The following is a 16,777-nucleotide window of genomic DNA, read 5'->3' on the forward strand; positions in this document are numbered from 1 at the left end:
AAGTGTTTAGTAGGAGTTTAATTTAGATTTGGATTATTTGGAAAATATTAAAGGTGATCCCAGGATAAAACATTAAGAGACTTGTCTTAATGTCTCTTCTTATAGACCATGTTAACATTTTTTGACCTTTTGAGTAAATATAGTCTAATTTTATAAAATGGATAATAAAATATTTTACCTGAGTTATTGGTAAATTTTAAAGTGCTTTTTTTCATTAAGAAAAGTTCTATAATTTATTATTCACCATTTTGGGGGAAAATATAACTATGGATAGATAATAAAATATTAATATTGTTATATACTCTCTATTTGAGCTGACAATATAAGCAATAGTATAATGACTCTGTCAGAATGCTCATTTTGCACTTGAAATATAGTATTTATTTGATCATTTTTCTGAGCATCAGCTCTCTCTGAGCTGGGAAGCAGAGTTCTCTCCATTTACCTTCTTTTCAACTTAGATTCTTACTTTCCATTGCTCTATGGTTTCTGTAAGTCCCTCATTGGAAAATTCTTGGTGAGATTCTTCTTCTCATATACTTTTCATTTGTTTAAATTTATGTTTTTCCCTTCTCATTTCTCTTAAATATATGCAATCTTATTTCCAGACACTTTAACCATTCCTTGCTGCTTTTCTGGTTGTACTTCTAAATATAGTCACCCTTTTTGGAGTTTCCCCCACATTTTCCATTTCTTGTGTCTGTTGGATTGATTTCACAATCTGGCCACAGAGTGTTTTTGAAATAGCCAAGATCTCTTCTTCCCTTGCTTGGTGCATCACAATCTCTAAGTGGATTGGGTCAGCAGGGGTGGGAAATATTAAGCTAAAAAAAAATAGTGACACCACAATGTTAGACTGAAAACAACATCAACCTGAATAACTAAATATATATATGGAGATCACCATAAGGAAATTACTTCCTTCTCACTTTTTTTTTCTTAAAGTTATCCATTACAAGTTTCTTCATCATTGATCATTATATTAAATCCAGGTACAATGAACTCAGCCTCTTAGATGACCTCCAGGGCAAAATTTATTGTTCAAAGAATCTTAATGTCAAACCATAGATAATAAATATTGTTTAATTCTCAGCATAATTTTAAAGTAGAAATCTTACACACACCACTAGTAGATATGAGTCTGTGAACTCATAGTGAATGAGAAGCCATGGTTCTTTTGGGGAGGGTGCCTGGGATTGAACTCAGGGGCACTAACCACTGACCCATATCCCCAGCCCAATTTTGTATTTTATTAGAGACAGGGTCTCACTGAGTAATTGCTTAGTGCCTCGCTGTTGCTGAGGCTGGTTTTGAACTCACAATCCTCAGCCTCTAGAGCTACTGGGATTACAGGCGTGCACCACGCACCCAGTAAAGCCATGGTTCTTGATTGCCACAGGGACTGAGTAGGAGAATTGCTTTCTCCCACATGGATTTAAATTTTTTCCACCCAGTTGCCAGCAGAATAGCTGGCAAGAGTAAGTGCCATTTATTGGGTATGTTGGGAGGTAAGGCATAGGTGTCATGCTACTATTTCAACAGGAGAGAACGAAATGGACAAAAATATGAGTTTCTTTGAAGTCTAAGGGAAGGAAGCTGGAGAAATGCCGACTCCCTAGCTGTTACGTACCTTCTGGGGAATACCCCTCCATACCTGTGGAATGGATAGATGTCAGCTTCACCTTCAGAAATTCACCCACCCAGGCAAAGAAAGTGGGGCATTATGTTTCCATTTTCTTGGAGTGGAGAGAATAGCAGAGGCCTTTTCTCTAACCATTTAAAAATTGAACGTGTTGTTGCAAGTTTTCTTTCTTGTATAAATGTTAGCATGGGGATTAATTGTTTGGCTCTTATTAAAGAATAAAAATGTTTCCAAATTGCATTCATAAAAACTGCCAAAAGGAATAGCAGAAATCTTTTCTTCAAGAAAGGTCAGAAAATTTTTTCTTCTCATGGATTGAAAGACCAAAAGATAACACCAGTGTTCATCTATAAACTCCAGTCTCAGCAAATTATGTGATTCAACTGTTCTTCCAGATTAGGAACATCATGATATTATTTGAAAAGAATGTTTTATTGTGTATCTGTTAGAGGCAGTAGAAAGAAAGGCTATCTCCTTGTATTAACACTTCCTATAAAGTCCTATATAAGGTATTCAAAGGACTTTTTATCCTTTTCTACTTTGTATTATAAAGTCTTAAGTATTTTTCTGTTTCTTAATCCAAACATATTTTGAGAACTTAAGAAAAATACAAAATGGTTGAATTAAAGAACATATATTAAGAAAACATGTTTAAAAAAAGAAAATGCTTTTAACAACAATAGCCTACATAGATTTATTTTCTTTTTAATTTAGAGAATGGAATAAGTTGGAAAACTTAACCTGGACAGACTCATGCATAACTTTTTAACATAGATAGTGCCTCTGTCTCTCAGCTAAATCCAGTTCAGCTTTCTACTTCTTACTCTAAGAGCTCTTGAACCAGCCAGAAGATGAAGGAGTATCAAGTGCTAAAACAAATGTTTTATGACCAGTAAATACTATAAACCATCTTCCAAGGAACATGGGAAGTTCAGAGCCATCCCAGTCTGATCACCTCAAGGGAGATTTTCTTTAAAAAAAAAAAAAAAAAAAAAAAACAGTTTACTAAGTAGCTTTCCCAGCAGGAGTCTGGAATGAGTGACAGGTGTTGGGGACTCAACTCTTCCTGGCAGAAAAGTTGCACTGCAGGCAGAAGAGGGGAATAAAAGAGAAGGATGAGAGCCTACTCTTATCTTCTCAGGATATTTTTTTCAGCTATCTTTTTGTTCTGTTTTGTTTGGGTTTTAGGTATACATGACAGTAGAGTGTATTTTGACATATTATACATACATGGAATACAACCCATTCCAATTAGGGTCCCATTCTTGTGGTTGTACATGATGTGGATTTACACTGGCATAATATATTCATATATGAGCATAGGGAAGTTATGTCTGATTCTACTGTCTTTCCTATTCCCATCTCCCCCTTTCCCTTCATTCCCCTTTGTCTAATTCACTGAACTTCTATACTTTACCTCCCTACCCATCCTTGTTATGTGTTAGTATCCACATATCAGAGAAAACATTTGGATTTTGGTTTTCTGGTACTGGCTTATTTCACTTAACCTGATGTTCTCCAGTCCCATCCTCTGAGCAACAAATGCCACAATTTCATTCTTCTTTAAGGCTGAGTAATATTCCATTGTGTATATATACCACATTTTCTTTATCCACTCATCTGTTGAAGGACAGTTAAGTTTGGCTCCATAGCTTGGCTATTTTGAATTGAGATACTCTCTCTTTCCTCACTCCAGATCCTTTGGAATTCTCAAAAGTTACTCCTTTATATTTGGGGAACTTCTCAAGAATCACATGGCCCAAAGCAAAGATTTTCAAATTTGACATAAAGATGAATCCTCTTAAGGAAAAACAAAGCAAAGCTTATTTTGCTTACTATACTCTGTTACTTATATAAATTTACAAAATAATTGCATTTAGATAAACGTCATTGACTACTAAACTCTCTTTTAAAATACAGGAGCAACAGCTGCAGCCCGGAAGGAGGTGATTAGGAACAAGATCCGAGCAATAGGCAAGATGGCCAGAGTGTTCTCGGTTCTCAGGTGGGATCATTTTTCCTCTATTTCTGTTTTGAATTTTACCATGTGTCACTGAATAACTATTTTAACACTTTAATCTGGTAATTTAAACATTTTACTAATATATATTTGCTCTTCTTTATTTTGCCCCTTTTAAATGATAGTGTGAATCCTTCACTGCTTTAGTTACATTGCAATCTGCTAAATTATTTCTCTGAAGAAATTGTCTGTTAATCAATTGCATCACATTTTATCCCTCTATTTGCTGCAGGATTTTAAAACATTTATTTCACAATAGGTTGGGCATCTTGTGAAACAGGGAAAGCTATTATAATCCTTTTTATTTTTCACTCTGGCTTTGCGGTAAAAGATGAATTTATCCAGAGCATATCACTAGATTTCTAGGAAATGAGCATCAACCCATGAGCTGTTCATGTGAACCCATATTATTCTCATTAATCACTAAAAGGAAAAAAAAAGTTATTTAATGTTTTAGTTCCCATATACTAGTTTGTTTGTTTAAAGTGGGTCATGAATCATGCTGTTATTATTAAGCTTGAGTTTTGAAAACAAATATTTTCTTAAATGGAATTCACTTTATTTAAATTCAACTATTTCTAGATCATATGTGGTAACTATATTTCTTTTTTAGAAGATTATTGTAAAATATTGTGTGTTTATTTGGAGTACAGTCAGTTCACATTTCTTCACATACACTAGGAAAAACAGAAATGCTTTGGGAAATACTGCACCTTCATATTGTATAATTTCAAGTTCTAATTTTTGTCAAGATTTTCCAAAAATTCTCATAAAAAAAAAAAAAGCTATGCAGGGTCTTTTTGTTTCTCCTCTTGCCATTTCTATCTTAACTATGTGACTTGATGCAAAAAGCAGGAAGCCACAAGAAGGATGAAATCATTACCATCCTTTTTCAAACACACCCAAAACGAGTCAGCAATAACTCAACAGCCAGTGGAATCACAAAAGGCCTGTTGAGCTGAGATCAAGGGTGTCCTTACTCCCTACACCTTAAAGATAGAGACCACCATTGCTCTCATCTCTTCATTTTTAACTAAACAGACTCATTCATTCAGGCAACAAATAAATATAATAAAATTTAAAACACTGATTATATATCATAGAAAAAAAATAAAGTGATATAGGGGTACAGCAAGTGGGAGAGAAGGCACTGACTTGAGTGTACGGCCAACATGGAATTCTCTTGAGGAGAGGCTTGGAGCCCGTGTGGCTGACCTTCATGAAGGAACAGGTTAAAGCAGTTCAGGGTAAAGGGAACAGCAAGTGCAGAGACCCTTAAGTGGAACAACTCTAGCAGTTTTGAGGACCAGCAAGAAGACATGGGCTTCAACAGCTTTATGAAGAGCAGAAGGTCAAATGACACCTCATCATCAATACTTGCTCACCTATTGTGCCTTAGGTCTACCAATAAATGCTCTTTCTTCTTTTTCTATCCGAAGTCTCTATGGCTTCATCATTTCCATATGAAACTGCACTTAGGAAAATGGGAGAATTCTTGCTTAATATTAAAAAAAATTGTGAGTTTTTTTATATCCATGATGGTAGTAGAAGCAATGCTATAGAATCCTATAGGTCTTACTATTGGAGGATCCCTCAGTCCCTTGAATATCAGTGTACAAGATATGATTATTCCTAATTAAGGAATGGACTGTTTGAACCCAGTGATGATCAAAGACTTAAAAGATTACAAATGTCAATTGGATGTAGAATAAGGTGCATGGTACTGCTTTCCTGTAATAAAAGCATCTGTAGTGGTATGCAGGGGGATCATATCTAGAAAAAAGTAAACTGAGCTTAGTAAGTAATGGTTGATCAGTAAACAGGAATCATTTTGAGTTAGCAGTCGAAATTGGAATGGCAGACATGTAGGTTAATAGGAGACTATGAAGTGTTTGCTAAATATGTGAACAGATGCTCTGCTGTGGTATTGGACGGGAGGGAGCCTTTCTGTTTCCTGAATGGGAATGTTCATGAAGAGGTTGACATTGGAGGAGTGCTGTGAAGGAGAGGCTGGATTCCAGGACGTGGGGTTCCTGTGGTAAAGGCGCTCCTGAAAGAGGCGAAAGCACGTCCTCAGAGCAGTGTCAGTGGCATCCTCCTGTGAGGTGCTTGCTAAATGCCAGGTGCTGTGCCCCATGTTATGAACGTTGAACCGCAACCTACACAGCAAGCTTACAAGGTTGCGGTGACCTGCCTTTAGGGAGGAAATTGGGAAAGGCTGACCACCTGTCCCCGGCAGCACTCCACATGAGTGGAGCGGAATCTTACTCCAAAGTGAACTGGGTGGTCGCGTGTGATTCCAAGTGCTACCAGCAGCGTGGTGATGAATTCTAAGCACATAGAAGGGCCAGTTTACAGGATGTGAAGATAGGGAGGAATCTTGTAAAAAATGAGGCTGAAAATGCATGAAAGCCCAGATCTTTACAGGCCTTGGAAACCGTGATAAAGTGTGTTGATTTCCCTGTGTGTTAGGCAAGGAGGAGTCCTGGAATGGTTTTCCCAGGGTGAGAGGCATGCTGTAAGTCATGATTAGATGTGTGTGTGTGTGTGTGTGTGTGTGTGTGTGTGTGTGTTAATAGAAGTGTGAAGATTGGCTAGCAAGGTGATTTATTGGCAGCAGGAAACAGTTTGAGGAAGCTACTGAAGTAATCCAAGCAAAAGGTTAGATCAGCTGTGGGAGAAGGAATGCAAAGGAAGGGATATATCTATAAAGGAATTTGAAAAGATTTTATAAGCCTAGAACATGATGAATGAACACGGGCAGTAGTCCAGAATGGTTCGATATAGCTACTAAACACATACCTCATGTTTCAGAAATTTGCAACATTATAGGGGAACCAGAAAACTGTCTTTCAGCAGCCTTTGCAGATAAGGTATAGGCAAGTTGTCTAGGATCTGCCAATTAGATGAACACACATAACGTTTCTGTTTCTCATTGAACACCATAAGGAAGCAGCCAGTGGAGAAGGTAACTGCTCTGTGAGGTGTGGAATCTGAAAAGCCAGCCATGTAAAAGCTCTGTCTCAGTATTTTGGGGAATAACTGCACAGCATTAGTGAGAGCCTAGGTGTTGGCTGTCAGCATCCGTGGGAGCATTTTATGGAGCTGACCCCATAATGTAGATGGGTCCTGGTATTTGCACTGGTACAGAACATACAAGTCTACTTCTCTGGATCTGAGAGTTTTCTAATAGCCTTTTAGCCATCTCTTTACTGTTAAAATTAGAGCATATTCTGCCCAGCATGGTGGCACATGCTTGTAATCCCAGCAGCTTGGGAGGCTGAGACAGGAGGATCACAAGTTCAAAACCAGCCTCAGCAAAAAGTGAGGTGCTAAGCAGAGAGACCTCGTCTCTAAATGAAATACAAAATAAGGCTAGGGATGTGGCTCAGTGTACGAGTGCCCCTGAGTTCAATCCCTAGTACCAAAAAAAAAAAAAATAGAGCAGATTCTGTTGTTTGTATAAAACCCTTTACCTATTTAAGGGGTGATAAGAGAGAGAAAATATTCTGACGGTTTTCTATAGAGGTTATAGCCTATGTGGTTATAGCAGCATCTATAGGATGCTGCTATAGAAGAAAGAACAAGTATTTGAATATTTGAATATCTAAAAGATGAGTTAGATTTGGCAGAACATTCATGCAGAGGCAGTTAGAAATTTTGCCTTGGAGCTTCAGAGAGACTGTGGAGGGTTAGAAATGCAGACAGAGGATTGAATGAGAGGAGAAAACACTACAGCAGTATACAGGATGGTCTTGCTAAAGCGAATAGTGAAAGGCAGAAGCAGGAAACTAATCCTCAGACCAGTCCTTTTCAATAGAAATGTAAGCTGAGCCACATCTGTCATCTTAAATGTTCTAGAAATCACAGTGAAAGGAGTACAAAATATTTAACACAGAGATTCAGAATTTAGTCATTTTAACATAGAATCAGTGTTCCACCTATTAAGGAGCTATTTTTCCATGCCCATTTTTTTCACCGAGTCTTAGGAATCTACCTGTGATTTACACTTACAGCACATCTCAGCTCACACTAGCCTTGTTTCTAAGGGTTAAGAGCCTTGTGTGGCATGGGCTGGAGATGGCAAAAATCAGCCAAGGGACTGAGAAGGATAATAGAGAAGAAGAAGAAGAAGAAATAAAGTGTTATAAAACCTGGATATGAGAAGCCTTTCCAGACAGGGGGCACGGGCATCAGTGGGAAATGCTGCAAAGAAAGCAGTAAGAATAAGAATGCAGCAGAGATTATTGGAATTCAGAAATGATGAAGCCTCCAGAAACCTGAGGTGCGGCTTCCCTGTGAGGCAGGAATGGGAGTCACAAGTGAGGAAAGTAAGGAATGTAGTTGAATGTCAAAGGCAAAGCTGGTGAGGGAGGAAGGAAGGAAAGAAAATGACCACCTTGGGTACCAGGGCTTTCACATAAAGTATAACACTTAATCCTCAAAGAAATCCTATAATTATGGATATGGTTTGATAGATAAGGAAACTGAAACCCAAAATAGTTAAACAACATCCTGACCTCATAGGACAGGATTTTAACCTGAGGGTGTCTAAGCCCAAAGGTATGATTAAAAAAAAAAAAGAAGAAGAAGAAGAAGAAGAAGCCTTTCTACTTTTGGCCACAAAAGTCAAAATTTTGAACATTGAGAAAAAAATCACTCCAGACTAACAGAAACCTTTTATAGGTATGAAGCTAGTAATTCAGTTTATCTTCTGAGCAATGTAGGTTTTTATTGTTGGAGCTGTCCTATTTTTTTTTAATATAGGATTTGATACCAAAGTTATTTAAGTATGAATAATAAACAGTCATGAGGCTAAGGCCTTATTTTGAATCTGAAATATAAAAGAAAATAAATATGAGTACATTTCTGTGCAGTCCTCTTTAATTTTTCCAAATCCACTTAGCATTCAGGATATTTCTTCTTTGTGTGACCTCTAGTGATTTGATTGCAGAGTCCTGCAAAGGGTGAAATTCCTGCATGAAAGTACACAATGATTGATTGACTGGCTCAACCCTAATACTTTTAAAAGAGATAGAGGGTGTGAGCCACACAGACACCCGGGGTCAGATTCCATGCAAGTGCAGTGCCCTGAGGTGAGTGTACTGGGTGTGTTTGAGGGACCCTAAGTGGACAGGATAGGAAATGTAGTCTGAGAGACAAATGAGAAGGGAGAGCATGGGCTTAAAATACTAGATGTCTAGTGTTTTAAAGGCCCATATGGAACTTGCTAATGTTTTACCTTTCACCCTTTCTCAGAGAAGCCATTAGAGGTTTTGAGTAGAGGAGTGACAGGATCTGGCTTTGGTATTAAAAGACTCCTTGGGGTTGTTGTGCTGGAATAGCTATTGGAGGAGGGGCAGGCATGTGACAAGGGTAGAGCAAAAAAACCATTGGGAGGCTGCTCTCAGCAGGCAAGAGACACTGTCACAGAAGATCACATGTGTATGATGCCATTTGTCTGAATGTCCAGAGTAAATGAACCTGTAGAAAGTAGACGAGGAGTTACACAGCGCTGGAGGAAATGGGGAGTGACAGCTAATGTGGGTATAGGGCTTCTTTTGTAAGTGATGAAATGTTCTAAAATTGATAATGGTGGTAGTTGTACTGCTCTCTGAATAAGCAAAACACTACTGAATGAATCACACACTGCAGATAGTGCTACATTAATTGTATCTCAATGAAGCTGTTTACCAAAGGAATGAGAGAGTAAGCTTCTGAGAAGTGGTACAGCACTGGAAATATGTTGAGGGTACAGCCATCAGGATTTATTGGTAGAGTATTAGGATGAAAGAAGTTGCAGGGTGATACTTTAAGTTCAAAGAGCTAAAAGATGAAATTTTCAATGTCTGAGTTGGCTACTGATATGAAAGTAGCAGATTTGGGGAGGAGTTTTGAGATTTAGAAATCTCTGTAAAAATTTTGAGTAGTTATATATATATCAAACATCACAAATGTATATGTATAAAACCTTATGGAGGGGCTGGGGTTGTGGCTCAGTGGTAGAGTGCTCACCTAGCATGCAGGAGGCACTGGGTTCAATCTTCAGCACCACATAAAAATTTAAAAATAAAGATATTGTATCCACCTAAAAAACTAAAAAATAAATTAAAAAAAAACTTATGGAGTATTTTCTGCTTATGGAGGATTGCAGTGAAAAGATGTAAGGTTATTCTTATTTTATGCTAATGTAATCATGGAAATCTATGAGTAAATCAGAGTGATTAATAGTGTTAAAGATGAATAAATATAATTAAAGTACTGAAGTACTTAAAATTATTGCAAAATAATTGTCCTAGTGGATAATAAAATAATTTTATATAAGCAAATCAGTGGGGAAAGTGGCTGAAAAGGAAAAGCTAATAAGACATTTTGCCATTTGCTTTATTGACTAGTTGCTATTCTTTTGTTTTCCCCAAGTATTGTCAAAATTCCTTAGTGATCCCTGGAAGTAAACCCTGGCTATCTAATCCATAGTTCAATTTTTTTTTTTCTCAATTTACCATATATTCTGGTTTTCCCTTCCAGTCAGTTCTACTTACTGTTGCTGAGCCTTGGCTGAAAAATTTGCATCTGCATTCTGCACAATTCTCTCTGAACATGTTTACTGTTATCCTGGGGGATACACAACAAACACTTTGTAATATGATATCCGATAACAAAATTGGAATTATTTTCTGTATCTTCAGTACTCAGAAGAGGTTATATTTCCACAATTGCACACTGTAACGTCATCATTTGTGTAGCATCTCTTCTATGTAAATGTATAAAAAATATGGTATATTTTAAGTAAAACAAATGAACAAATGAACAAAAATCCCAGAGAGCCAACACAAGGGCCAATGTGGGTTCTTACATGCAATGTTTTCCTTCCAAACTAACACCTGCTCTTTGTTTGTGCCTTCCAGAGAAGAGAGTGAGAGTGTGCTGACACTGAAAGGCTTAACCCCCACCGGCATGCTCCCCAGCGGAGTGCTTTCTGGAGGGAAGCAAACTCTGCAAAGCGGTAAGCAGGCCAGTGGTATGACCTTGACCCTGGAGCATCACAGCCAGCTGAGCCACCAGAGCCCTGATTTACCCATTCATTCAAGCTCTGTCTTGGTCTTCAGTTCTTCTTGGCTGGAAGAAGGGCTGAAACCCCCACATCAGTTTGGTCAGTCATGTCCATGATAATAGCACCCCCACTTACTGCAGTACAACCCTTACACCCATTCCCTCATCAACATAGGAATCTACATTTGCAGGCTGAGCTATATGCAGACTCATTCAGCTTGCAGACTCGAACAACAGGTTTGACTACCAAGAGCCAATCAATTGCTGAAATAAGTTTTTAATTACATATTTTAAATAGATATCTGGTTATCTTTTTGATTGATGAAATAAACATATGCACACCCAAATACACATCCATAACTAGATTTTATTGAACAATCTAAGAATATATAAAGGTTGATTTCACTATCCACTTAAATAGATATTAGAAGTCTTATGTGTCCTTTGGTTTATCTTTCCAAAATAAAAAGAAGACACTAATTTTATTTTTGAAAGAAATTACAGTATTTCCTTTAAGAGAGTCTATATGAAAACCACAGTTCTTTAGACCAGTGTTGTACCATAGAAATTTTGTGATGATCGAAATTTCTTCATCTGTGCAAAAGTCACTGGTAGCTTATAACTGTCAAGCACTTGACATACAGCTAATACAACTGAAAAACTTATTTTTAAATTTTATCTAATTTTCATTAAATTTAATTTAAATAGCTACATATGGCTAGTGGCAACCATGTTAGACAGCATGGTGCTACACACTCTTTTTAATGTCTGGTTATCAATTTTAATTATTATCATTACTTAGAATAAAATTTTAAAATGTGGAAATTTTGGTATTAGATTTGACTTCCACAGAAAAAAATTAAAAGAAAAATACACTATAACATTTTTAAATAATTTCAGCCTCATATTTTCCTGTGTCTTTCCCTGAATCTTTCTCATATTTTCTTTTCCATCCCTGTCCTTCATCTTAGAAGATTCAGGTATTTTTACAGTTACATTATTTAGACAATGCTACATGAAGGCTAATGATCAACTTCATGAATACGGTATTGCTAAATGATCACATCCTAGCAGCATCACAGTAATTCTCTTTATTATCAGATGAATTTATTCCAAAATCACTCCGAATTTCCACAGAAATTCAAAGAATTTTAAATTAGGATAAGACAATACAAAGTACTAAAGTAAATTCTCTCTTAAATTTATAGCTGGACATTATTTATTTTAATAGATTTATACAAACACAAAAATTTTTCCACCAAAGCTCACTAAAACGTTAGCATAGATAAATCAGATGTGCAAAAAATGCACTTCTACCTAATTGATTGAAATCTACAGTTTCTGGTAAGCACATTTTAAGACACAGCAAGTGTATTATCAGAAACTCGGGGCCTCATTTGCTTAGAAGGATGCATTTAATAGCGGGCAGTACATATTTCTAATATGTCAGTGCTGGTGTGGTTCCAGATTTTTGCTTTACTTTTGAAACTTAAGTTACTTAAGTTGTTATAATTCTTTGTTTCTTTTCTAGATTTCCACCTGCATTTTTAACTTCAGTCATTGCATTTTCTTTTCCTTTATTTTAAAACCATTGGTTTGTGTTATCCTGTGTTAAACACACACACACACACACACACACACACACACACACACTCCAGACAGGCAAAAGACATGTGGATTGGAAACTTGTTTGTCCCCAGATTTGGAAAACTTAATATGTACTGTAAACCACATACATTAATAAAACTTGAAAACCCATCATCTGACACCCTTCTGCTTGTCTCAAAGGGGTCTTTCTCAGTGCTTTGGTCTTCAGCTCTTCTCCTTGGTGGCAATCATCCTCTATTTTTGCCATAAGGAATCTAGAATGTACCAGAAGGAAGTTAGAGTGCAGATTTGGCAGTTGCTCCACTTGTAAAATCTTAAAATATAAGAAAAATGCAAATTAAAGTTAAGGGGTAAAATTTTAATATTAAACATTTAAGGGTTACGGAGACATTTTGCATTTTAGCATTTAATTAGGGAAATACCAACTAGCCTTAATAACTCGGAAGGACCCATATCCCTGTGAAAGTATAGACCCAGACCTTATCATAAAAATTGCTCATAAAGCAACGGACTATAAAAGTTCTGACTCTGAAATATGCTGTTTCAGTGTATTTTTAAGACGCCTCCTAGATGAGGTTTCAATATGTAGGCTGCCTCTTCTTTCAAATGCAGATAGAAAGAATTCTTGCTGCTGCTGCCATGTTACCACTTGGGTTTTTAACACTTGGAGAGTTTCATTTCCAAAACTGATATTCCCATATGGAAAAGAAAACTGATTTTAAATTGTTCTTCCTGGCAAAAGAAGTCCAGACAATCATTTCTTCCTTTCTCCATTCTCCCTCACCCTCTTGCCAATCCCTACCCCCAAATGTTTATATTTAAAGAATCACATGTTCTTGAACATGAACACATTGATTTTATCTTTCTTTAAATTTGCATCCCCTGTCTTTGCATGGCAGTAGGAAATAAATAGTACCATTTAATATTAAATAGTATGATTTGTCTCACTGATATCATGGCTCTGCTTCAAGTTCTACCATTTTGTCTGGTCTTTTTAAGTAGTAAATCAATCACCAAATCCAGAAAAGATTTTAAAGTGTTCTGTGAGACAGAAGCACATTTTAGATGACATAATCCCTTATGAATTCAATCCAAGTAAAATAAAACTTTTCTAAGTCTTTTCATAAAGGGTTAAATTTTTTTGTCATTTAATTACTGAGCAAAAACCAAGCAGTTCACTCAGATAGATGTAGCCAAATCTTAAACTTAAACTTATCATTTTTTGGTGGTGTTTTTTTTTTCCTTTCTTTTTAGCATTTCTGTTTTGTTGTCTGTGCCAGAATCCAGCACTTACAGGATCATTAGTTCTCTTAGCTCCTTTGATCGTCACTGATTTGTTCTTAGAGTTAAAAAAAAAAAAATCCTCTGCTCATTTTTCTCATTCATTTTGCACCCCCTTTCTTCTCTTCAGCTACTGTTGAGGCTATTGAGGCTGATGAAGGTAAATTGGCCAGTCCCCTTTCTGTTGTACCTGCAACAGATAAGGGCTCTGCTGGGTGTATTCATTTTTTTTTTTTTTTTTTTTTTTTGCTGTAGCTTGTACAGAGTGTGTGGGTGTTGGGCTAACAGTTGTGGCTCAGTATTAACCAAAATGTTCTTGCTTTAAAGGGGAAAATGTCCTTCTATGGTTTGTTTGTTTGTTTTTTCCCTTAAAGCTATGTTTGACTTCTGTATACAATGAACCTAGTATAATCACAGAAAACAAAAGGAATTTATATATTTTGAATGATGTGGGGTGGGGGTTATGGCAGCTGTTTTGACAAATGACACATAAACAGTATTCTTGGAGCTGAACCATGTCCCTCCCTCAAATCACTTTCAGGCAGCACTGAAAAGGAAGAGTAAAGATAGTTTATTAATTTCCAGTCTTTCAGAAGTTTGTAGCCCAAAACAGTTCATTTGAATAGTGCTTTGTTATAGTTCAGCGTTACTCCGTGTCTCTAAAATTATTCCAAGACGAGACAGATGTGTATGAGATAAAAGGTTTGTTTAGCCTTATCAACTTTAACCTACTGAGACTTATAGGACAGTTAACAGTAGTAAAATATTATAAGGTGTCTAAATGCACTTAGACACCTGTGGAAGTGGCCGATTATAAGAATAGTGAGTATCAAGCGATTGCTCCGTTAATTAACTTTCACTGAGTGTCTGCTTTGTGCCAGGCACCGTGCTAGGAGCTGGAGGGGAAATCCAGAATGTACCATCTCTAACTGTCCTAACTCTGCTCAAGGACAGTAGAGTTGACCCCTATGTAACTGTTTTGAGCAAATTTTTTTAAGTCTCTGGTTATGAGAGAACTGCATATCAAAATAGATTTTAATATTATCTATGCCATATCTTCTGACAATTTGATAAAGTATAATTTGAAGTTCCCCTTTAAAACAAAATTCTTCAGTTGTATTTTGTTCTTGCAAGATAACTTCTTATTTTTCCCAAAATTGTCTGCATATGGTCCTTTTGATATGATGTAAAAGCGTGCCACTTTAGACTTACAATTTGTACGTGATTTGGATATGGTAGGGGAAAATGACAGCACTGTAAGAGAAAATACAACTGCTTCCTAAATAGCAGTGAACAAACTGCTATTTATGTGGGAATTCTCTATTCCTCTTGGCAAATTCTAATCTGCAGTGTGCATTCTTGTTGATAGTTTGGCTGTTTTCTGTGGTTTCTGTGACTCTGTGTTGTGTTAAGTATACTACCAATGTAAATTGCTAATACCCATTGTCTGACCAGCAACTACAGCAGAGCACATTCCTCCATCCAGCATAGACAAAAATGATTAGAATGGAGCCCCATCCCAGAAACATCCATTGTTCTAGCTAGATTTTTACTTCTACGCTCCCTCTTTATTGGCTTTTACAACCTAGAGATTCCACTTTTGCCGTGTCAATTAATAAAATCGCTTCATAAATTATAGCGACAAATGTTTTATACTCATTCACGATGATGAAATGATATTTAAAGTAGTTTAGAAAAAGAGTAGGGTACCACTTTGTGATGTTATATTGTTCTTCAAAATAATTGAGTTAGTTTTCAGGGTGGGTGCTCATTAAACAGCTCTATTATTTCACAATTTATTACCGAATTACAGAAAAATTAAGAAGCTTTGCTTTGGGCCTTGGTCTCTCCCCATTACCCCATCTACTTCCTCTCACGGTTGACTAATCACCATTATGCTAACCTTTAAAATACAGAGAAGGAATAATCTATTTCTCATCGTTATTGTAATGAGCTTTGTATATCTTTCTTTTAAGAATCCCATCCATACTGATGAAAGGCACTCATGTAGGAGTGGCTGGCAGAGTTTGAGCTGGAAACTGCTTTCCGTTTTTTCCTAAATAAGGTGGGGAGGATAAAGGTACTCTGAAATTGTCCTTAATCCACAATGGAGATGCAGCCTCATTCAGCACTGGTGATTGGCCCTTAAGTACCTGTCTTGCACTTCACAGGGAGTAAAGCAAACTGATGTCATTGGTTCCACATTTGGGTATTTTATTTACAGCTCACTGGTTGATGCATCCTTGGAAGAAAATCATTAAGTTCCTTATACAAATTCCTACCTATATCTGTAGTGTACTGAGGGTTACTAGAAAACAACTCAAATATCACTGTGCCCACTTTGAGAATTCTGTGTTTTAATTGCTAATAGGATCTAAACCAGTCCAATTCATTTTTGCTAAAAAGTGTAAAAAAGAGGGTTTCCCCCCTTTTCTTCTTTAATCACCACTTATGTCTACATTGATCTACTAAGAAAGAGCTTTGCTTTGGACACCAGATGAACATCAGTTTGACCTGTTCACTGATGAAGGGCAGACAAAGCCTCTCTACATAGTGACCTGATATGGATTTTTCTGAGTTTATCTTAACTTGTCACCCACTCTATATGCTTCCAAAGTTGAGTGCAAAAATAAGAGTTTATAATTTCTTCATTTTTTTCAACGACACCATTGAGTTGTTTGCTTTGTGGGATTCTGAGATGGCATGGACATACCCAAGTCGATTTCTTTTCTGGCTCCTTTTACAGTCTGCTATAAGTCCATTGTTGGACTTTGAGGCATAGAAGACACAGTGATTCTGTTGAATTTGCCATGGAGAGCACATGGGAGAGTCACAGGGGGGACATGTCTGTCTAGATCCGGGCCCTGTGGGTAACCATGCTAAGGATGTGGCCAATTGATGCTGGTTCCAGAGGCCTGTCCCTGGAAGCCACTTTCCTCTTTACATATCCACTTTGGGTTTCTTTGATCTAAACTTTCATGAAGACAAGAGAAATGCATATATCTTAATAACTTCAAGAGGACATTTTGGTTGGCAAGAGACATTGGCTGTTTTCAAACCTTTGGTTATCTCCAAGTATGGTAAGGAGTCTGTTGTGTTTGTGTTCAGGTCCCGTCACGTTGTTCTCCACTAAAGGATTCCCACTCACCGCGAAGTCTCTAACATCACCTGAT

At 36.9% G+C, this 16,777-nt stretch overlaps 1 protein-coding gene across 3 annotated transcripts in view; it reads left to right on the forward strand.

The window, feature by feature from the left end:
* Ppp3ca (protein phosphatase 3 catalytic subunit alpha) overlaps positions 1 to 16,777 on the forward strand; it is a 305,087-nt gene that overhangs the window by 285,604 nt on the left and 2,706 nt on the right. For 2 of the 3 annotated variants that reach the window (XM_078021875.1, XM_078021873.1), the window contains exons 11-13: positions 3,563 to 3,647; positions 10,571 to 10,668; positions 13,735 to 13,764. In XM_078021875.1, the coding sequence (XP_077878001.1) occupies positions 3,563 to 3,647; positions 10,571 to 10,668; positions 13,735 to 13,764 (213 nt within the window). The remainder of the gene's footprint in view (positions 1 to 3,562; positions 3,648 to 10,570; positions 10,669 to 13,734; positions 13,765 to 16,777) is intronic. The other variant, XM_078021874.1, reaches the window with a different exon arrangement.

The sequence above is a fragment of the Ictidomys tridecemlineatus genome, chromosome 9, assembly GCF_052094955.1.
Source record: "Ictidomys tridecemlineatus isolate mIctTri1 chromosome 9, mIctTri1.hap1, whole genome shotgun sequence".
NCBI classification, from domain to species: domain Eukaryota; kingdom Metazoa; phylum Chordata; class Mammalia; order Rodentia; family Sciuridae; genus Ictidomys; species Ictidomys tridecemlineatus.